Source organism: Hydra vulgaris, chromosome 12 (assembly GCF_038396675.1).
Source record: "Hydra vulgaris chromosome 12, alternate assembly HydraT2T_AEP".
NCBI lineage: Eukaryota > Metazoa > Cnidaria > Hydrozoa > Anthoathecata > Hydridae > Hydra > Hydra vulgaris.
Genome location: NC_088931.1, coordinates 48170894 through 48194783, shown reverse-complemented (window position 1 = coordinate 48194783; position 23890 = coordinate 48170894). Strand labels below are relative to the sequence as shown.

Here is a 23890-nt window from a genome sequence, read left to right as displayed (position 1 = left end):
TAAAAAAATAAAAATGTTCTTTGAATTACATGCTTTCAACGTTAAATAACTTAGGGGAGACCGGAGCTAGTTGGCTAGGTTTTTACTCTATGAACTCTGTATCTCTAACAGCACATTTTTTTTTGAAGCAAAACAATAGTGTAGTCTCAAAGAGTATGAATTTGGGTAACTTATATAAGTGGCATTCATTTACAAATAAAAAATCTTGGGGCCTTCCCGGGCCCAATTTTTTATTTGTAAATGAATGCCACTTATATAAGTTACCCAAATTTTTGGCTTAAAATTGTATAAACAATTTTAAGCCAAAAATTTAATATTACTTTTAGCTGGTACCAAATATTAGTACCTATAACAGCAAAAACAGTAGCCCACTTTTTATCTGTTAAAAAAAAACCTAAAAAACAGATTATTTATTTTTTTGTAAGAATAAATTTTTTTAATATTGTTAAAAATTAAAGAAATTTTTTTTTTTTAAATATATATTTTTTTCCATAGTAAATGCTATGAGCCAGCTTACCCGTGAAAATCTTGCCAACTCACCCCAAAAAGCTTTTTTTTTGATAAACAGTCTATAGATTAAAAACGGCAACTTTGAAAAAAAGTCTGACTGGAAATAGTAAACCAGTTGAAACTGATATTCACAACCAAAATTCACAATTTAAACAAAAGGTATAGCACTTACAAATAAACAAAAATAATTTCTTTGTGAAAGATAAAGTAGTTTGAAAAAATTCAAAAATGGTACCGATAAGGACCTTGAGTTAAGATACCTTGTGTTAAACAAAAACATACAAAAAATGAAATACACGATTTAATAAAACATATAAAACAATTATACTTCTCTATCGTTATTCATAGTAAAAAAAAATTTAAAAAAAAAGAAAAGTAATCACACAAGTTATTCAAATTTTCTCTAAATTTCTAAATATTATCTGACATATCTTAGCATTTATTCTCCACTGAACATTAATTTTTTACAACCAACTTTAACTTAAAAACAGAGAGAAATATTTATAATAAAAGAAAATTGAACTTCATATAATATTAAAAGAAATACTTTGACTTGAAATAATGTTCGAAACTTTTATCTTTTTTGTTGTTTTAGATACTTTTGATTCTTTCTGTCGTGAATTTAAAGGTTGCTAAGATTTTCATCAACTTTATCAAAGAGAATTATTACAGAACATGTTTACTCTTTCGGAATGAACAGTTATGTCAGTTGGTCTACCATCAAATATTTCTCCATCAATGTCATAAGAAAGCCGCTATAAAAAAACCAACACTTAATAGCTTTTAACAAAAAAAATATACAGTGGTGGAAAAAATAATTAATACACTATCTAAACATTTAGAGAAATGCGTTTTATTCACAGCAATTGATGTTAATTGATATTAATTTTTATGTTTTTAGAAACTTTATTGTTAAAAGTTATATCTGTAAAAAATTTATGAAGTTTTTTTCAATTTTTCTCATGTTACTAACAATTTTGTTTAAAGTAGCCGGATATTTACTGGAAATAAATACGGTAATGATTAATCTTTTTGTGTTCTTTAATTATCAACTGTTATTACTTTTCAAATATGTGTTTGACTCCGGTTATTATTAATACATTGTAGGAAGAGATTTGGAGGGGGTAATAGCCTCTTACCCATATTTATTTAAGAGGAGTCACTTCTCTCGCCCTTCCCCTTCAAATCTCTAGCCCTGGCTGTTTTAGTCACTCCCCCTGATATGACCTTTCTACGCTACTCAATATTTTACTTTATATTTTGAAACATATGTTCAATAAGTTTTCTATGTATGTTCAGTTAATTATTTACAGTTTACTAATATATTATAATAATATCATTTAAGTTAATTAAAATTAGAGTAAAAAACATTGCTGAAGTTGAAGGTATTGCTTTTTACTTTTAATCTGTAAGTATTTTAAATATTTAAAAATATGATATGGTGGTATTAGCATGTATATTAGTAAATTAATTCATAAAACAGTTTTAACTTAGGATATTATGATTAAAAAGTCACATTGTCATAAATATTCTGCATGAACAAATAAGAAATGGGGCAGATGAACCTAAATTTAATATTTTTGGATCAGATGGTAAGTAGTTTGTCTGCAAACCACTAAATAAAGAGTTTGACCCACATTACACTAAAAAAAAACAGTTTAATTTGGTGGTGGAAGCATTATGGTGTGGGGATGTTTCTCGTCATCTGGTATTGGTCCTATCTATTTAATAACAGACACTATGAAAGCTGATATTTATACTAATATACTTGAAGAAAAAGTGCTTCCTTATGCTGAGGATAACATGCCGCTGCTCTTGATATTTCAACAAGTTAACGATCCAAAACATACAGCTTCTATCACAAAGAGATGGTTCCAAAATAATGGTATGAGACAATTGGACTGACCAGCATAATCGCCAGATTTAAATCCAATAGACAATTTACGGAAAATCGTAAAGAATGAGGTAGGAAAACAAAAAGTTTATAAAAACATAAGAATTATTATCAGTTAACATCATTCGCTGTGAATAAAAAGAATTTTTTTAAATGTTAAGTGTATTTATTATTTTTTCCACCACTGTAACTTTATTTGCAAACGTTTTCAGAAAACAATACTTTCAAACCATAAAATTATAATTGAACCATTAGTTTAAAGAAGACAAACAGAATCGTTTAAATTTAATCCTAGCAACAGAACACTTTTTGTTAACACATTAGAAAAACAAATCTGCTCCAATAAATTCAATAATTACTAATAATTGATACTGTTATTCAATGAGTGATACAAAAATAACTCTTACTTGATCTTCTAATGGATTTATAGAGATTTTTGACACACGGAGAACTTCACTTTTTTCTAAATTAATATGTAAGTAAATTAACTTTGTTATAGTATATTTCCTTTACATACAACACTGGTGTAACTGCAAAGTAATAACAAAAACTTAAATGTGAACCTGTAATAGTGTAAATTGGTCTAAGCGTGACAAATATATATATTTTGAATATTAATACCTTATAAATATCCAAAATACTTTGTACTTTCAATAAAAAAAGCTGAAAACAGATTTATATGCAATTTGCTGTTTCCTTATCATTGTAACTTAAACACTTTTACTTTCAAACCACAGAAGTTTGAAGCGTTAGCAAAGTTTTTTTGTTTTTTAACATAATTATATCAAAATTAAAACAATATTTTTTTTTTTGAAAAAAAAAATTTATATGTAGGTGTACTGATTGAAATTTACCTGTTATAGATAGGAGGTTAGAGTACATCATGGGCAAGAGCTTGCGTAGATGATATCAACATATGAAGGACATATATTATAACAAAATCAAATTTTGTCTTTTGTAATTCTTTTTATGAAAGTGTCTGAAGTAAAGTAAGTTTCAAAACTTAAAGTGTAAGAAAATTAATAGAGTGCAGACCTAAAAATGCAGTATACTCTTTATCCCCTCTCTTTCGACTTAAACCCAGAAACCTTATCCAGAAAATTTTTTTTTTTTTCTGACTGTTACAAGAATCCTTCATTATACTGTCTGACTAAACCCAAACCCTGAGACAACATATATACTGAAGCTCCCATATATAGCTGTTTAAATAAGATATTATTAGTGACGTTTCATGTAAACCTTAATCAGCACTAAGATATATGATGGTCTGACAGATTTCATGCAACAAAAATTTAAAAATCATTTTATAATTTTTAAAATTTTGAAGATTAAATTTTTTTTTTCCTCTTTAGTCGCATGACTTAAGTTGACATAAAACTTATTAACCATATAAACAATTCAATATTTACCAATGAACACAAAAAACTTTCTTATTTAATTACTAATGAAAACAAATAACTTTCTCGTTTTATTAGCAAAGCAAATAAAAAATTTTATTGTTAACTACCAATGAGATCAAAAAAGTTTACTAAATAAAACAAAAAAATTTTTTTATTTGTTTTTATAGACTTAATAAGAAATACAATTAAATCTAGCGTTCAAGAAGCAAAAGAAATTACCATTGTCAACAAATGCAAAGTCATTCTTCAACCATAACCAACTGGAAAAAATATTTAAAAAAATAAAATATTTAGAACACATTGCTTATATTTTATGATAAAACATAAAACATGTATTCGAATATTTTATATAAATAAAATAAGATATTTGATACAAAAAAGAAAGACTTTTCTTTCAACAAAATAAAACATTTAACCCATATTTGATAAAGTCATTCTTGGAGAAAATAGTAGGGGTTTTTTGAACAAGAAGTGATGCATTCTATAAATAAAAAAATAAACATAAAAAAGAAAAATTTCAAATAAAATAATAAATTAACACTTAAAAAACTAGCTATTACATCATTGTCGCCTTCTAAATATAAACTAAGATTGCTAAGTTCAGTAGAGACTGCTACACCATCTGTCTCTAGTCCAAAACTAAATTCAGGTGGCCAGTCCTAAAAATATTTTATAAATGATTTCTAACAATTCATAATATATTTAATTTTTGCAAAATATATAAAAATAAATTTCTACATATAAAATATTTTAAATTGCCCTTTTTCAGTTTAAACTAAACCTACAGATTATTCAGTTGTTTAGTTTAACCAGGTCTACAGAATATTCACAGTTTTTTTAAATACTTACAGTATAATACTTACAGCTATTTTAAATTAATTTAAAATTGTTTAAAAACAAATTAACCATGTTTAAACAAATAGAGAAACTTCTTAACATAAAAAATTTGTTTAAAAAACCCCACAAAAACTTCCAAATCAAATAATTAGCAATAATTTTAAAGTATTTGTTTATTATTAAATGTCGAACATAAATTTTTCAAAATTAACATCTTTATTACTTATATTTTGACTTTTTAAAAAATTTTTAAAATTACTTAAAAAATAATATGTAATAAAAAACTTGATAAAGATCATAATACATAATACATATATTATATAATAATACATTATATAATAATACATAATACATATATTATATAATAATACATTATATAATAATACATAATACATATATTATATAATAATACATTATATAATAATACATAATACATATATTATATAATAATACATTATATAATAATACATAATACATATATTATATAATAATACAATATACAATAATATATAATACATATATTATATAATAACACAATATACAATAATATATAATAATACATATATTTTTTATAGTTTTTTTTAAACATATTAAATACTATTTGCAAACTTTATTATATTTAAAATAAGTTCCAAAAAAGATAAACCTTAACTGCAAGCAGCCAGTTTTTAAGTTGCAAACAACTAGAAACTACTGCAAGCAGCCAGTTTTTAAGTTGCAAACAACTAGAAACTACTGCAAACAGCCACTTTTTAAGTTGCAAACAGCTAGAGAAACTAAAGTTAGAGAACAAGAAGACAAAAATTGCAAATTGTATTAGTAGGAAAACATGAAAAGCAGATTTCTAAAGCATTGATGTTAGAGGATAAAAACTAAACCAATAAAAGTTTTTTTGAGCATGAAGGAACAATTACAGTAAAAGGATATAATCACAATTTGGTTGGTGGAACAAGTGTCAATAGCTAGCTTTTCAATAAATTAGATAGTTGTCATGAAAGATCAGTAGTCACTGCTTTAATTTAGAGGTTTAATTAAATTTAGCTACCCTTTAGGGTAACTAAATTGTTTGACTATAAATGTGCATGCAATCGATTCTGTTAAAAACATAATAAAAAACATTTTTTTATTATATTTTTTTATTTTATTTATTAATTTTTTATTTATAATTAGCGCTCATTTTTTATAATCGCCCTGTAAATGAAATCTATTTATTTAAAATCTAGAATGAAGTTAATCATCTAGAATGAAACTAAATTAAAATTTTTTTTTTAATGTAAAATTTTAAAAATATTTTCATTTTACTTTTTCTTTTTTAGCATTTTTTTAACTGGAAAAGGTCATTGAATAAAGGCTGTTTAAAAGTTGATTTTTCAATTCAGTTATCAAAATTGCAAAATTACAATAAACTGAACCTTCTTTGAAAAGCTCTCTATATTGTGTTAAAATAAACTTACAGAAGCGAAAATTCCATATGGAAAACTGCAATACAGTTTAAAGCAATGGAAAGGAAAGCAAATTTTCTCAAAACATGGAAAAACTGCAAAAAATTTAATATGAAAACTACAAGAAAATTACAGAGGACTGGTTAATATCACTTTCTGTCATGCAAAAGACAAAAGAAACCAACAAAACATCTATCTTTGAATTTATTGAGGATAATAGCATTGGAATTAACTTTAAACAGGTCAATGTGCATTTATATATATAGATATATATATGGATATATATATACATATATATTCATATATATATATGGATATATATATATATATCTTATACTGCTGATTTAGGTGAGCACTGTGACATCATACTGAAATAGCCTGCTGCTGGGGACTTCAGTACATAATCAACTGACAAATAGCCTGACATGCAGTGGAGTGCTGCGACACCGACTAAGGGTTTGGGATGGGGCAGTAACCTTTTCATTCATTATTCTTCGTTTTCTTCTTTTTATAAAAAAAGCCTTATTGATTTAGATAAGCAAAAAAAGTGAGCAAATGCTCACATAAATATGCTATAGTGGATATATATATATATATATATATATATATATATATATATATATATATATATATATATATATATATATATATAATGTATGTAATGCTTCAAAAAGGATAAAAGGCAAACCTTTCCAGTTTTATGACAAGGTTTTAAGCAACTTCCAACAAACACACGATAATGAAAACTAAAAGGTTGTTGTTAAAATTCAGAAAAATGTTGTATTTTTTCCTGAGCCATGGAAACAAAATAAAAAGATTCATGGACATAGAGAAGTTGATCCCTATAACTGCTTAATAAAATTTTGGATTGTAGTAATATTTCTTAAAACGTCTACATTCTATTACAATAAGAAAATATAAAACATTTTTCATAAGCCGTAAAAACTTTTATTGCTCTTTGTCAAACTTTTTATCAAATAAGTAATGTTGTTATTAAATAAATGGGTAGCTAGTGTGAAAACTCAAAAACAACACTTGTCTAAGAAATTTTTTCACAACGCAATAAATGACGCTTGTTATGTATATATTCTTATAAAATTAATGTTACAAACGTATGCTTGTAACAAGTATACAATCAAATTTTGTATTCAATAAGCAATTTTTTTAATGAATAAACATATAGCTCTTGCAAAAGCTATTGTAAGAAGCTGTTTACAACTTACAGAGCTTGCCGCAGGGTTTGCTTACAGGAACAGCTTACGGGGCTTGCCATGTTCGTTTAAGGAAAGCTTTTTTCCACTCCTGCGCTCATTTACTCTCACCGAGGCCTGAATAAGCATGCTTGTGTTTACTGTGAAGGAGACAAAGAAGATAAAAATAGACAGTTAAAGACATTTCAAAGTTTGACTGATTGGTACCAGAGATTTATTGAGGATACTGAACCTTATAAAAACATGAAAAACTATAAAAATGTTATTAGACCATGTTTACTTAAGAAGTCTGGAAAAACTTGTAATTGATTTCCACCTCCTGAACTACATTCGCTTTAACATATTGTAGCACAAATAAAAAATTTTCTGATGCCTGAGGAGTCCACTAAAGACCTCCTAGATTACTAAAACTGTAACAAGTACCAGGGAATTTTCAGTCAACAAAGCATTAACAAGATAATGAGAAGATTTGCAGCTTCAAAGACGAGTAAATACCATAAAGAAAAGCTTCTCAAAATCCCTGTAACATAATAGCTGTAACATACTCTAAAATGTACATAATAGCTGCAACATACTCTAAAATGAGAATGGTAATCTAAAAAATATTACAGTAAAATAAAGATATAATAAGAACAGAAAAATATTGGCAGAAAAAAACACTTAGTATTTAATTGTGATTGGAACATTTTCTAGGTTTAAATGAAAACAAAAGAATATTATAACACTCCAGTAACATACATATTACACATTCAAAGAACACTTAAGTTAAACATGTAACATACAAATTGCATATATACAAAACATGCGTGTTAAATGTGTGACATATTCACATATAAAAAAACACATACTAACACATACTATTCACATGCTCAACTACATACATGCCTTAGTTGTTCTCCATAGAAAGGTAAAATATTTTTTCAAAGGACCTAATAACCAAAATCTTCCTCTAAAGAAATGTTAAAATAAATTTGTTACCATTTTTTAATCAAAATATTTAATCTAAAACAAAATAAAACTAATACCTATCAATTTGTTCTTTCATTTCTTTGTATACTCCCAGATGAATGCTTGAAAAAGCGTAAACAGGTTTTGTATCAGCCTTTAAACATCAAAAAGCATAAATAAGTTTTGAATCAACTTAAAGACAATAAAAACTGTTATTAGTTTTATACTGGTCTTAATGAGTAAATAATCAAAAGTATTAACTGTCAAAATAACCAGGCTAATCTTAAATCTTAAAGTAATTTCTAATAAATTATTTATCTTGCTTCTATAAAAAAAGAACAGCAACAAAAGTTTAATTTTTTAAAAGTTTTTAAATAGCATACTGTTTGAGTTTTGTCATAAAATTTTAAAATTCTAGGACTGAAATTCTGACAAAAAAATCACTTGTATAAACATAGTCATAAGATGAAAGATAAAGCATTAAAAAAAGATGTTTCTGATTGTAATACCAATGAGTTGAATAGATGGCTCGATTGTCATTGGTATTACAATCAGAAACATCTTTTTTTAATGCTTTATCTTTCATCTTATGACTATGTTTATACAAGTGATTTTTTTGTCAGAATTTCAGTCCTAGAATTTTAAAATTCTAAAAGTAGAAAGAAATAGGTCTGAATTGATAGAATCAGTTTTTGATGTATAAAATAATTTAAAAATTATACTAAAATAGTATTACAACTCAAAATGACTTGACAAACTCAAATTAAATAATATTAGCTTACTAAAAGAGGAGTGAATTTTTAGATGTTTAGCTGTTTCTTTGAAAATATTCGAATTTGTTTAATTTTAATTCTTTAAATAAAGCTGATTCTTCTGTAGTGGATACTTATCTTTTATGCGCACATATTCACCATATAAGAAATGAAAATGATATGCTGCTAGACAAAATATTCATGAAATGTTAGTGATTGATTAGAAGCAGCATTTCAAATAGTCAGATGTATATACATAGCATGTTTACTTTTTGTGTTAAAAGATTACATATTAATGCACTTCATAAAGCATTCTATAAATCCATAAAACATGCATAAATAATATTTTATAAGTGGACCAAATAAATATAAAGCTGTTTATACAAATTATGTGAACCAATTTAAGCTCTTCAATCATGCAGCACTGAAAGCAATAAATTATCAATGTAGGAAACTTTTTAAACTGTTTCTTATGAAGATTTTATAAAGAACTTGAAAATGACATTTCTATTTATACAGCACTTGTTTTAAGTCACAATCAAATACCATAGAATGATCAGACTTCTAATTGTGAATATTGGTTTCAAGTCACAATCAAATACCATAGAGTGTTAAAACTTCTTATTGTGAAACTTGGTTACAATCAAAAGCAGAAAATAGTATAGTAAAAGATTTTCTTTACCACTATATTTGTAAAAGGAAGGATTTATATAATAATAAGTAACTAAATAAGTTCTTTAGTAATCTATAATGAAATTTTTTTTTTTAAATTAAATGAAAAAAAAAAGAATTTTTAGATATCTTATCGAAATTCTACTATGATGTCATATACTAAAACTCTCAGGAATTAAATGCGCTTGAATAAATTATAAAGTCTGTAGATTACAGCGTATATTTTAAATTTTTAAAGCAACTGGCTTACATGAAGACTTCGAGTAAAACAACAAAGTCAGTTTTTCTTGGTTTTTGTTTATTATTTTGTTTTATTCAAAAAAATTCAGCCCAAACATTTTTTTTATCACTCATTACGGAGTATATGCCCAATAGGGTGCAATTCAAATGTCTTGGGGGAGGAGATGGCTAAGGGCATATCATTAATATTTTTTAATTAATTAGTTTGTAATATTATTGAATATGGGGATTTTTAATTTGTTGAAGGGAAGCATGGTATATACAAAATGTTTGAAAGTTTCACAATACTAATCCAACATTTTTATTATAGTCAACGCTTGCCTTCTCTGTTTTATTGTAGGCCTAAAAGTCAGCATAATATACACAATCTACAGATTTGATAATTTATTCAAGTAGGTTTTATTCCTAAGAGTTTCAGTAAATGACATCATTGATTTTTTTGTTTGCGTAAGAGATTGATTGTGTTAACAAACAAAAAAGTCAATGACGTCATGTACTAAAAGTCTTTGGAATAAAATGTGGCGTATATTATGCTGACTCAATAAAACCGAGAAAGCGAGCTTGAACTAAAATAAAATTTATTGTTTTGTTTTAATCAAAACAATTTAGCCCAAATATTTTTTTATAATCATTCTCTTTAATATGAACACAACATGTCTTGAAGGTTTGGGATCTTTACAATGTCCAAAATATAATGGCTTTCTTTTGTGTAATATTTATGGTTGTGGAACTCCAGAATTTAATTCATATTTTGCTGGACCAAGAAAATCATATTATAAACACTATTTAAAATCATTTTGAATTTCCCAAAGAAGATCTGAATGATTTTCAGGAGATATTTCTAGTGAAACTTCTAGGAACATATCTCAGGATTTTTAAAGTGATACTTCAGAAGGTCTTTTGTGTAATGTTTCAAAGCGTAAAGAAAAAAAATTATAGTTTTCTTTTTTATTTTAACTAAAAAATATTGTTAAGGTCCTTTCTTCCAAAAAAATATCTGTTTTAGATTTTAAAGTTTTTATTCTGCTGTTTTTGCCATTTAGTCAAGGTTTCTTTAATACTTCCAGATTTAGGAAACCCTATAAAGAATGATTTAGGAGGTAATCTTTCAATATAAATATAATCTAATTTACAAATATAGTGACAGGTGAAGTGTAGATCAACTTACCTTTATTTCCATAACACTGACTTTAGTTGTATCTCCCTTTACTATAGCCATGGCAGCTTTACATATTGATCTAAAACAAAAAGCAAGATAAAAAAAAAAATTACAAATCTGTATGAAAAAACGTCACAAAACTTTACAAACCTGACATGTATTTCATCAAAACCAAATAGTTTTTTATGAATATAATTGCTGTGTGAACCAAGAGGAATAAATCCAACTGGAATTTGACTAATTTTGGTCTATAAAGTAATAAAGAGATTTATTATATATACATATACATACACACACACACACACACACACACACACACACACACACACACACACACACACACACACACACACACACACACACACACACACACATATTTATATATATATATACATATATATATATACACACACACACACACACACAAATATACATATACATATAAAGTTATACCAGATTTTTTTCTCTCCTGCCTTCACTATCTAAATCATAGCGATTTTATTAACAGTTTATTTCTTAATTTCTAAAATATTTATTGACACTGTGTCAATACACAATCCACCAATATTTGATTTAATATCATAATCCTCTAGCGATTGCCCTACTTTATTATATTGATCATCGCCTAAAAATGAGGATAAAAAAAGTATGTCCCAAAAACAGATTTGTTATTTGCGGAGTGTTATGTGCCAAATTTTAGGAAAATAAGTTTACCCTCACTCAGCTTCACAGAAATCTGCAATCTTTGACCAAAAAAAAATATATTTTTAAAAATCAGCCTTGAGGCAGGATCTAGAGTAGTCAAAAATTTCAGAGTAAGTTTTAAAATCTATTTATTACATATTTGCCAAATTAAGAAAAATATATAATATGGTTTTAAAAATGTTATCTAACTCAATCACCCTTCTGTATAATAGAGTGCATCAAACAAACCCTATTTTCCAAAAAAAAATTAAAAAAAAACAGATTTTAAATGTTTTATTTATAAAAAAAGATTATATATATATATATATATATATATATATATATATATATATATATATATATATATATATATATATATATATATATATATATATATATATATATATAATCATAATATTGTTATAGAAAAAGCATTTTAAAGGACCAGCACTAATTTTTCATCATAATTGATAATAAAAAAAAAAACTTTAGGTTTATCAAAAAGATTACAGATTTTCTGCAAGAAAAAAAACTGGACAAAACTAGATGGTAGAGAGTGAATTAAGTGAGCAGCTATATGAGAGGAAATATTTTGAAGATTCTCTTGACTTTTAATTGTTAATTGATTAAATCAAATTCAGGGCAACAAAAATGAAAAAAATAAAGAAATAGAAAAAATCAAAACTGATTTAGAAACAGCTAAAAAAACAGTAAAGCTTCCTGGTATCAGCAGCAATTAGGTTCAAGTTACTAAACAAGGTGTTAAAAATGTGTAAAAATAAGCTGACCATTTAGCCATAGCAAATGCAACTATAAAAGAACTAAATGAAAGAGGAAGAAGAAAAAAGAATGTAATCATTCATTCTTGTATCTGAAAATAAACTTTTATCAGATAAAATAGTAGATGGTGAAGTGAAAAATTGAAGATGGTGAAAAAATCAAAGAGATTTTTAGCATAATTGGCAAAAACAATGTTTCACCAGTGTATGCCAGAAATTATTAAAATCCAAAGACTTGAATAAACCTGGTCCAATTTTAGCTGAACTAAGCAATTTCTCATTCAGAAATCCTCTTTTACTAGCAGCAAAATATTTGAGAGAGAGAAAAGGTTACAAATCAATTTACATCAGTCCAGATCTAAAAGAAGAAAAGAAAGAAAAGAAACAAAGCAAACAGTATATTTGCAGAAGATTCCTTTATCGATATGGCATCATTGTAAATCAGATCATCAAAATTTAAACTTGACAATACTAACAGAATCAATTAAATTAATCTCCAAATAAATTAAGAAATTTGAAATGCATGCATTTGAATACCTTAAGTTCATCAAGTTTATTTTCTTTAGGAAATAAACTTGATGAACTTAAGGTATTAATAAACATATACTGTCCACAAATCAAAGCTGTTAGTGAAACATGGTTCAAAAGCATCTTATTTGCAAATCTTAATGGATATAATCTATATAGAAGAGACGGAAATGATGGGGGGAGAGGTGGTGGTGTGTGTTTCTACATCAATGAAACTATTCAATCATTAGAGCTTAAAAATAAATTGGAAATAACAGATACTTAGTTGGCTGGGTTTACAGACCAAATTATTTTGTTGACATGAACGCTTTTGATGTGGTTTTCAAAAAAACTAAAGAATATGTTGATAAAAAGATTTACTAATTACAGGGGATTTTAATTTCCCATCAATCAATTTATCAAATGGTTACACACATTAAAAATGAAAATGGTATTGAGCATAACTTTAGTGAAACTTTTAGCAAAACATTTTTGTATCAGCATGTAAATGGGCTTCAAACTTCAAACAATTCTGCCATTAGTACTCTTGATCTACTATAATGTTCACAACTCAATTGGGAAATGACTGCACTATTGATCTATGGTTTGTCCTTAGTGACATAAATTTAGGTCATTTGGTCATCTTTTTTGTTTTCATTATTAAAAGTAAGGTTAGTAATCTGCTTAAAATTTTAAGGTTAGTAGCTGCTTAAAATTTAATTACAAAAAAAGCTGACATGGTTAAAATCTCTGACTTTATTACAAATGTTGATTGGATACTGTTATTTGAAACTCTATTGGTTCAACAAATGTACGATCAAACTATTTACCGTTTGAATTTGGCAGGTAATAAATTTATTCCAGTACTTGATATATCTAGAATAAAAAAAACTAATCGTTCTATGGATCAAAAACAATTTTAAAAATCTAATTTAAAAAAAAGAAACTGCTTGTCTTGCATATGAAAACGATTTAGTTGAAAGATCCAAACTGAATCCAAAGCTCCTATGTAATATTTGAACAGCCAACAATTAGTCAATTAATCAATCAGAGCCTTAAAAACAGCCAATGGTGATCTAACCCAAAAACCTAAAGAAATAGAAAATCTACTAAACAAATGTTTCCAAGATGTTTTTGTAATTGAAGAAGATGAAATTCTATATTTCACAGTTTAATTAAATAAGAATCAAAGTTAGTTGATTTAGATCCAAATGACATCAGTTACAAAATGGTGTTAGACACGCTAAAAAATATTAATCAAAACAAAGCATGTGGTCCTGATAACATGATCTTGTTTTAAAGCGTTAAGCTTTAAAACAAGATCATATTATCAGGACCACATGCTTTGTTCCGGCAATTTACGTACACTTTAAGCAATTTTAGATCTGCCTAGAGCGATTTCCGTTAAGCGACTTTTTATCATTTTTTGAGTTTTAAGTTATTCTATAAGCCACATTAACTTTTGCATGATGATTATGTAAAAAAAAGTTTTTAAAAAAAGTTTGAATGACAATTATGTTAGATATAAATTACGTTAGATATAAATTAAGTTAGATATGAAGCGCTATTTACTAATGAAAAAAACTCTAATAAAATTAAAAGCTACTTAATTTCTATTAAGCTAGTTAATTTATTGAAATATTTAGTAACAGAAACAAAATTGTTTGTAGTTAACGACAATTTTATTTTTCAATACGAAGTTATTAAACGAAACATAAAAAAAAAATAAACATAATAGAAATATATATAATAAAAACTTTTATTTATTATCTTGTGAGCACAAGAATATTTATACAACTATTGTTTGCTATTAAAAAAAATATTTACTTAAATTTCTATTTAATGATAAAAAATAAATTAATAATAAAAAAAAGTAAAATTTTATTTTATTTTTATTTTATATTATGAATGATATATATATTTTTTCATTGTAATGATTGATTTTTCGCTTAGAAAAACGGTAATACTTTAATCTTGAGGCAAGGATCATAATCATATTTTTTTTTTTATAATTCACCTCCCCAAGGCGGAGAAGGCCACTACAGATGAGGAGGCTACTTGTGGTTATAACCCTCTCTCAACTCTTTAACTCCGAAACACGAACCTTGACGAACAAGGCCGCTGCGCAGAGAAACAAGTTGAGCGTGGTACTACCAGGGACGTGGCGGGAATCGAACTCGGAACCTCTCGCTCATGAAGCGAGCGCTCTACCACTACACCACTACCGCATATAATTTAATTCTGATAAAAAATATATTATTTAATTTAAATCTAATTTAATGAAAATATATAATTTTATTCTGATAAAAAAAAAATCTAATTTAATTTTTATTTTAAAAATATATAATTTAATTCTGATTAAAAAAATATATTAAAGTTTATTAAAATTAAAGTTAATGCTTGGGTTTAACTTAACTGTCAAATTTATTTTAAAACATTACTAAATATTATTCAATATTTAAATTTTATTTATTCTTAAAAAAAATTAGCTAATTTTTATCGCAATTGTTTTTTCCATTTTTCTTCCTAAACAGTTTTTTAATACTTAAAATCGAATTTGAAATCATAAAAGCATACTATATCCATAGACTAAACGAGTAAGTAAAAAAAGATTAGATACCACGTTTTTCCTAACTTATTGCTTCTTGATCTAGAGTGCTAGAAGTATAACTAATTTTTTCATTCAAATGGTTATTTAGTTGGTCTTTTCATTCAATTTTTTCATTCAAATTGTTCAGTTATCAAAGTGAGAGAAAAAAAATTTGGTTCAATAAGTCAAATTATATTTCCATAAGTTTAAGTATATGCTTAAATTATTTTTTCAGAAATTTTTTTTTAAAAAAACAGTAAAACAATTTTTTTATTTAATTTTTATAAATTTTTTATAATTTAATTTTCGTTTTAAGGTTTGCAGTAATAACTAGGGATGTCACTTTTACTTACTTTGATGTAAAAACGTGAATTACTTTTAAGCGTTAATTGCTTTGCATAGCTCATACAAAAATATATAATTTACTCACATTTAAAAGTAATTCATTTTTTTTTTACATAAATTATATAACATGTAAAACTTAATTACTGAAGATAAGTTTTTTAAATGAGTAACTCTTACTTGAAAAAGTAATTTATTTTTACAATTAAAAGTTATATGCATTTTTATTTTTACTTGTAAATGTAATTTACTTTTAATGGTAAGTCGAGTAAAGTAATTTACTTTGAAAAGTAATTTTGGTTATAATTATGTAAAAAATTTATATCGAAATGTAACTTATTTATGAAGTAAACTTACGTAAATATAATATTTAAAAAACATAACACTTACTTTATAAAGAAAATAAAACTACATCTTAACAACAAATTACTTTTACGTGTAAAAGTAACTAATTAGCAAATATATATATATATATATATATATATATATATATATATATATATATATATATATATATATATATATATATATATATATATATATATATATATACACACATACACACACACACATATATATATACACATACATGTATATATATATATATACAGGGGCGGATCCAGCATTTTTTGATCTTTGAGATAGCTAACTTCCAGACATGGAGCAAACTCCAAACATTTATATGTTTATACATATGTCAAATAAGGATGCTTTGCAAAAAATTGCGATGATTGGAGGCTGGGAACAAAAAAGCCCCAAATTTTGTGCCCCCCTGCCCCAAACGTGAGAGCAACAAGTTAATGAAATATTTTTTGTACTGTTTTTAACTAGACTAATATTCATCGATAAATTTTAAATTTCATAGTAAAATATTTTAGCTTTCAAAAATTATGACCATATAAAGTTTAAACCCCCCTCAAGGGGGTTATAAATTTTATATGGTCATTATTTTTAAACGCTGAAAAATAGTACTATGAAACTTAAAATTTATGGATGAATATAAGTCTAGTTGAGAACAGTACAAAAAATATTTCATTAACTTGTTGCTCTCACGTTTGGGGCAGGGGGGCACAAAATTTGGGGCTTTTTTGTTCCCAGCCTCCAATCATCGCAATTTTTTGCAAAGCATCCTTATTTGACATATGTATAAACATATAAATGTTTGGAGTTTGCTCCATGTCTGGAAGTTAGCTATCTCAAAGATCAAAAAATGCTGGATCCGCCCCTGGATATATATATATAAAATATTATAATATATCTAATGCCAGAAAAAGACTAGAAAGACCATTATATTAGAAAACAACTCTATTCAAACTCTAGCTAAACAAAATAAAAAAATTAAGCATCAAAGCCACATGTTATTATTGAAAATTTATTATGTATTGCTAGTCTTGATTGTACAAAAACTACATTGGTACAGGCTATATATATATATATATATATATATATATATATATATATATATATATATATATATATATATATATATATATATATATATATATATATATATATGTATATATATATGTATATATATATGTATATATATATGTATATATATATGTATATATATATGTATATATATATATATATATATATATATATATATATATATATATATATATATATATATATATATATATATATATATATATATATATATATATATATATATATATATATATATATAGGTATATATATATATAAAAGGTGTAAGTTTTAAAAATTGATATAATATGATTTTTATATATTTAAAATATTATTCAATATTATTATATAATATTTAAAATACATAAAAAATTTAAATTTTTTAATAATATTTCTATTAATAAATTATAAATTACCTTTAATGGTTGCCGCAGCATACCTGTAACTACCTAAAATAAAAATACTTCAATAAATTACTTCATTAACTTAAAAAAAGAAAAAAGAAAAGAAGTGTTTATTTAACAATTAAGTAAGTTGTATAACCTCAAGTAATGAGCCATCACCACCAGCAACTATAATTCCATCAACTGACGGGTCAAAGTAATTCATTAATGTCTTTGCATGACCTTCATAACTGGTCTTTATAAAAAAATTTAAAAATCTTTTGTTCAGTATATATTTATATGATAAATTTATATGATAAGTATGATAGATAACATTGGATAGAGTAAAAAGATATTTAATAACGTAAAGAAAAAAAGGTATTACTTGTATATATGTGACATCCATTCCAGCCAAATGAAATATTGGAGCAGCATTTTTCTGAAATAACTTTTTACATTTGCTACAAAAAAAGTTTTTTTTTTACAAAAAAAATCATATTGTATTATAATGTAATGCGTAAGTTATCGGACAAAATAAAAACGCCAATAACTTGTTTATAAATGAAAAAAAACTATTATTATATTTTTTTAAAATAAAGTATTTATCTTTTAATAAAAATAAGTTATTTTTTAAATGAACACCACAATCTGCAATTGATCTCAATTTTGTCTGACACCTTTCATAAATGACTGTAAAAAATTTAAATCGGGGATTGGATTCTTTATCAACATAATAGACATATTGGTCCATCCAATTTAGAGAACTTTTAGAATAATGAGAATTTGCTAAATCTAGCGAAAATAAATACTTAAAGTCTCCATAATACTAGTGAATGAATGGAAGAAGTAGTTTTTCTAAACATTGACCAATATAGATCAATGAATTAATTGCTACAGCCTTGGAAGTGGAAAACAATGGCTCAGACATACTACGGTCAGATATGGCTATCCACATTAACAATTTTTTTGGAAATTTCTCTTTTCCAATAAAGGAACACTTTCTGGGCATATTTTTTTGTTGTTTGCGTAGTATCCAGAATTTCCAGGCATGTTGTCCCCTGCAAAACAAAAGTATTTTTCGTCATCGATGACTAGAAGCGATTTTGTGTTATAGAGTTGGTTAACTAGCTTCATGCTTCTTTTCTTTGCCTTTAATTGTTGTTCTATAGTGTATTTTGGAGTCTTTTAACGTTTTCTATATTTAAAATTCATTTTTTTATACTGACGACCAATTGTCGATTGACCGAATTTAAAACCTACTTTTCTCTGTCTGAGCCCTTTTTGATTGTTGACAAGTCTCATTAATCTGGCTTTCATTTCTCTAGTCAAGGATGTTGGATGACTTGGGTGCTTTCTATCAGAAAAGGATTAAACAGTTTCAAGTCTTTTTAGGTTATCATATATTGTTCTTTGAGCAAATCTTTCTTCATAAATATCTTAAACTATAGTAAAATAATAAATCTTTATTTTACTATAGTTTAAGATATTTATTTTATTCTATTGTAAATATAAAATCACACAGAAATAAAGCCCATGAATATAAACCAGAGTCTTGCAATTGAAGGATGAGGATAATTCCACTAATAAAAACACATGTTTAAAGAAAATTACAAAAAGAAGAAGAATTATAGAGCTAGAATGTACATCAGATGAGGATGATGTTTCATATAGCCAAAACTTTGATTCTGCAAAAGAAAATAAAGGACAATATCCCCAAAGAATAAGTAAAATTAAAGAGTTTTGTACAAAAAACGGTAAAAATTTTCCAGAAAAAAAAATTGAATAAAAAAATTGTAACTGTTCGAAAAAATGTGTAGAAGGTATTGATGAAGCAGAACGTAAAATAATTTTTCAACAATTTTGGAATTTGAGTGACTTTGATAAACAAAACTTATTTCTCTATGTAAGTGTTCATAGTTATTCTGTAAAAAGAAGAAGGCATAGAAATTATGCGGGAAATTTGAGGACTGTATAAATTTCACTTGAGTACTCCTCTTGAAAATATTTTAGTATGTAAGAAATTTTTATAAATACTTTTAATATATCTACAGGACGGATTGATCGCATCTTAAAAGTAAAATATATATTCCTAAAGACATGCGTGGGAGAATGGATGGTTCTTGCAGTAGAACTAGTGAACTTGCGATAAAATTTGTTAGAGAACACATAAAAAGTTTTCCGGCGTTTGAGAGTCATTACACTCGATCCCAAAATCCAGAACGAAAGTATTTGAACCCTGAATTGAACATAAACAAAATGTTTAATTTATACTTAGGAAAATGTGGGGAAATTATTGAAATTGCAGTTAATGAATGGACATACAAGAAAATCTTTAAAAGAGATTTTAAGTTATATTTTCATAAACTTTAACATGAAAATTCAGACAACAAACAGTGACAAAGAAAAGGCGATTATGGTGAACATCATGTCTCTTGTACAAAGACATGATGTTCACCATAAAAAATGCCGAATTAACAAGAAAAGCTTTACAAGAAGATAAAATTCTAGCAACAGAAAATCCAGAAAGGTATTTTGCCTTTTCTTTCGATTTACAAAAAGTCTTACCATATCCAAAATTATCCGTTTCGATCGCATATAAGCAGAATATGTATGTTTTAAACGAGGGATTCCATAGTTTTCACGACGGTAAAGTTTTTATGTATGTGTGGAACGAAATTACTGCTTCTAGGAGATCATAGGAAATTGCATCTTGTTGCCTAAGACATTTACAAAATGTAACGACCCAAAATCATGTTATAGCTTACAGTAATATGTGCACTGGGCAAAATCGAAATATTCAAATGGCATTGATGTGATTAAGAGTTGTCCAGTCCTCGGAAAATAACATTGAAATCATCAACCATAAATTTTTGCTTTCTGAGCATTCGTATTTACCAAACAATGCAGATTTTGGTGTTATAGAAATGGCATTACGAAAAAAGAATTTCTTGTACACTCCAGAGGATTATTATGAGATTATAAAACAATGTCGACGAAATAATGTTTAATTTGTGCAAAATGAAACATGAGAATTTTATTTCATTAAAATATCTAGAAAATGCAATTCAAAAAAGAAAAAAAAATACTGAAAGAGAAAAGGTAAACTGGCTGAAAATATGTTGGCTGAGGTTTTGCAAAAGTGCATCATATACTATTTAATATAAAACATCTTTGGAGGATACGGAATTTAAGACTTAAGACTTATCACCAACCGTTCGAGGGAGACTACCAAAATTTGAAAGAATTGCGCTAAAGTCTTTGTATATAAATGCCAGACCCATTACACACGAAAAATATAAGGATATGATGCAATTATTGCCTTATATACCTCCTGTGCATCATAAATATTTCAAAACACTTCCACAAAATGAGCCTATATAAAAACCAGTAACAAATTTTATTCTTGTTTAAAGTTGAGAATTAAAAAGACACTATTTTATTTCTTGTTATTATTTTTTTTTATAAAGAAAATCAGATTAAAACAATGTATTTCAAATGAAAATTAATTTTTGATTATTGAAATTTATTGATTTTTACAATTCAATAATTATGAAAGTGGTGTACAATTCAATAATTATGAAAGTCCATTTACAACCCTGAAAGAATATGTTATTTTAGTTAAATTTACATGCAAATCATTTATGTAATTAAATTACACATTTCTAAATTGGCAGAGACATTGCCAAACTTAGTACAATTTATGCATATTTTTTAATTGACTAAAATGCTAACCTTTAAATATCTCGAATGCTGAAAAAATGAACTTACATCACTTTCAAGATAAACAGTCCATATATATATATATATATATATATATATATATATATATATATATATATATATATATATATATATATATATATATTTATATATGGTATAGATGTAAACCTGTGTTTGTTTCCTACTTAAGATGAAAAATGCTGGATCTTCTTAACTACACTCATGGGTTTTCGTGTATGCCTCTTTGATAGTGAATATGGAGCTCTTTCTACTACTTCCTAATGAGGGTACAGCTCTAAAACTCGGTTTAATACTACTGAGGTCAGCTGATAGTAAGGTTTCCCGAAACTCTGCGGTAGCTCTTAGAGAACCTGATTCCATCAGAAGTTGTAAAATATAAGAGTATTATCAGTGCCATGTTAGGCATGAATGGTGCCTCTATTTGTATTATTGGTGTGCATTGTCTAGGCCACATAAGAAGCTCTTTGCTATGGCTCTGGTTTAATTAGCGAGACTGAGACAATTATTCATTATATTTATCTATAATTGAGTCAAATTCTCTAACTATTAAAAACATAACTAAAATTTTAATCTATCCGTTACAAATGTTTGCGGTCTTCAAATTAACTTTTCATCAGTTGAATCTTACCTCAAAATTCACAAGATTATTGGTTATTGTTTTTTTATTTGCAAAGACTTTAATAGTAACATGCCTGGACATATACTTGCGCATTAATTCACCTAGCTGTTATGAAATCAAGTTTAAACCCTCTGACCATTCTTCTTTGTGCTTTTATTTAGACCCTTTTCACTTTTAAACTTTGTTCTTTATCTCCATCTTCTCAAGACTGCGCCTTTTCAATATTATTTCTGATCAAATGAACAGAATCTTTTCTCTTAATCCTTCAGTCAATATTGTTGTTATTGGTGACAATGCTCAACACACTGAATAGCTTAGCTCTAGTATCACTGAGCCTGCTAGCATTACTTTAGTATTTCTCAATCTTTTACTCAGATAATTAAATGTTGATTAGTGATTAGTTGCCTTTGAGCCTAGCTTGAGTTCAGTTTTTCCTTATTCTCCTTTAGGTTATTTGGACCATGTAAGACCACTCTTACTTCTTATTCAGACTCACCATGTTTGCCCTACTTACTAATACCTTAAAAGTGACTGGGATTCTGTTCATGATTTTCTTTGTAATGGTCCTTGGGCTGATGTCTTTTATCTCCTACATGATCTCCTGGATCCAAACTGGATAAACTACTTAATAAGTGCTTGAATGTATCTTGTTTTTCTTATCTGGGGTAAAACAAGGTTCTGCGTTGTTTCTCATCTACATTAATGATACTCCTGATAATCTCACATCTTAAGTGGCTGAACTTGCTGACTTTCGACATTTAGCTTTTTTTAATGAAAACTCTCAACAAAATTTTAAATAATTAATGCTTCTAAAACAAAGTAATTTTATATCTTTAGTATTTTTGTACATTTAACTTGTTTAAATTAGTCGAAGCTCGGCTTCATTGTATTGTTATAGGCCTAAAAGTCAGCATGATATATTAAATTGACACTAAGAATACACGCCAACATCATTTATGATATTTTTAAAACAAAACAAACCTAAAAAACTTTGATTCATCATTAGCTAATGAAAAAAGGCGATATCTTACGCTATTGTGGCTTGATTTAAAAGTTTCTTTTTTTCTTTGAAAACGCTTTTAAAACGTTTCTTTAAAAAGGCTAAGTCTTACAGTGATGATAAACCTAAAGTAATTTTTTTTAGCCCAAAAAAAAAATAAAATAATTGAAACTGAATATTTAATACCATTGTTTTTTATGCTGTGATAAATTGTTTTTTAATTTGACCATTGTTTTTTAATGCTGTGATAAAAATTATTTATGCTAATCGTTTTCTTGATAATTCAATAGAAAAAATGTGTAAATGATAACTATAGTTTATTTAAATTGTCAAGGGGGTAGTAACATTCATTTAATGCAATCACTTTGCAAAAGATGGCTAAATCCTAGGAGGCTTTTTAAAAATATTTAATAAAAAAAATTATCTCAAAAATTGAACAAGAAAAAAAAAAAAAACCAGTTTGAAGAATGTTTTTAATTTACATAGGAAAATAATAATAAAATAAAAACTTTAATCAAGTATATAAATGACAAACATTAATTCTACTGCGAAGTGAAACTAAAGATATGTATAAAATGAAGATATAGTATATGCCATATATAAAATGTATCAACAAGTGAATTAAAAGTAGCTTACATAAAATAAAAATATTTTAGTCTAAAATATATTAGATAGTATGAAAATTTTGTATTTTCAAAAATATTCCGGTTGTTTGTAAAAATATTTTTTAAGCGGTAAACCTTGACCGGCAA

The 23890-nt window shown here is 26.1% G+C and overlaps 1 protein-coding gene across 2 annotated transcripts in view; it reads right to left on the bottom strand.

Moving 5' to 3' along the window:
- Positions 1-776: 776 nt before the first annotated feature.
- LOC101240534 (acylglycerol kinase, mitochondrial) overlaps positions 777-23890 on the bottom strand; it is a 35373-nt gene continuing 12259 nt past the window's right edge. For both annotated transcript variants that reach the window (XM_065813524.1, XM_065813525.1), the window contains exons 4-15: positions 18164-18239; positions 17939-18034; positions 17812-17844; positions 11216-11313; positions 11075-11144; positions 8320-8396; positions 8180-8243; positions 4365-4463; positions 4221-4285; positions 4024-4064; positions 2812-2867; positions 777-1265 (exon numbers count right to left, since the gene is read on the bottom strand). In XM_065813524.1, the coding sequence (XP_065669596.1) occupies positions 1164-1265; positions 2812-2867; positions 4024-4064; positions 4221-4285; positions 4365-4463; positions 8180-8243; positions 8320-8396; positions 11075-11144; positions 11216-11313; positions 17812-17844; positions 17939-18034; positions 18164-18239 (877 nt within the window). In that variant the 3' untranslated portion in view covers positions 777-1163. The remainder of the gene's footprint in view (positions 1266-2811; positions 2868-4023; positions 4065-4220; positions 4286-4364; positions 4464-8179; positions 8244-8319; positions 8397-11074; positions 11145-11215; positions 11314-17811; positions 17845-17938; positions 18035-18163; positions 18240-23890) is intronic.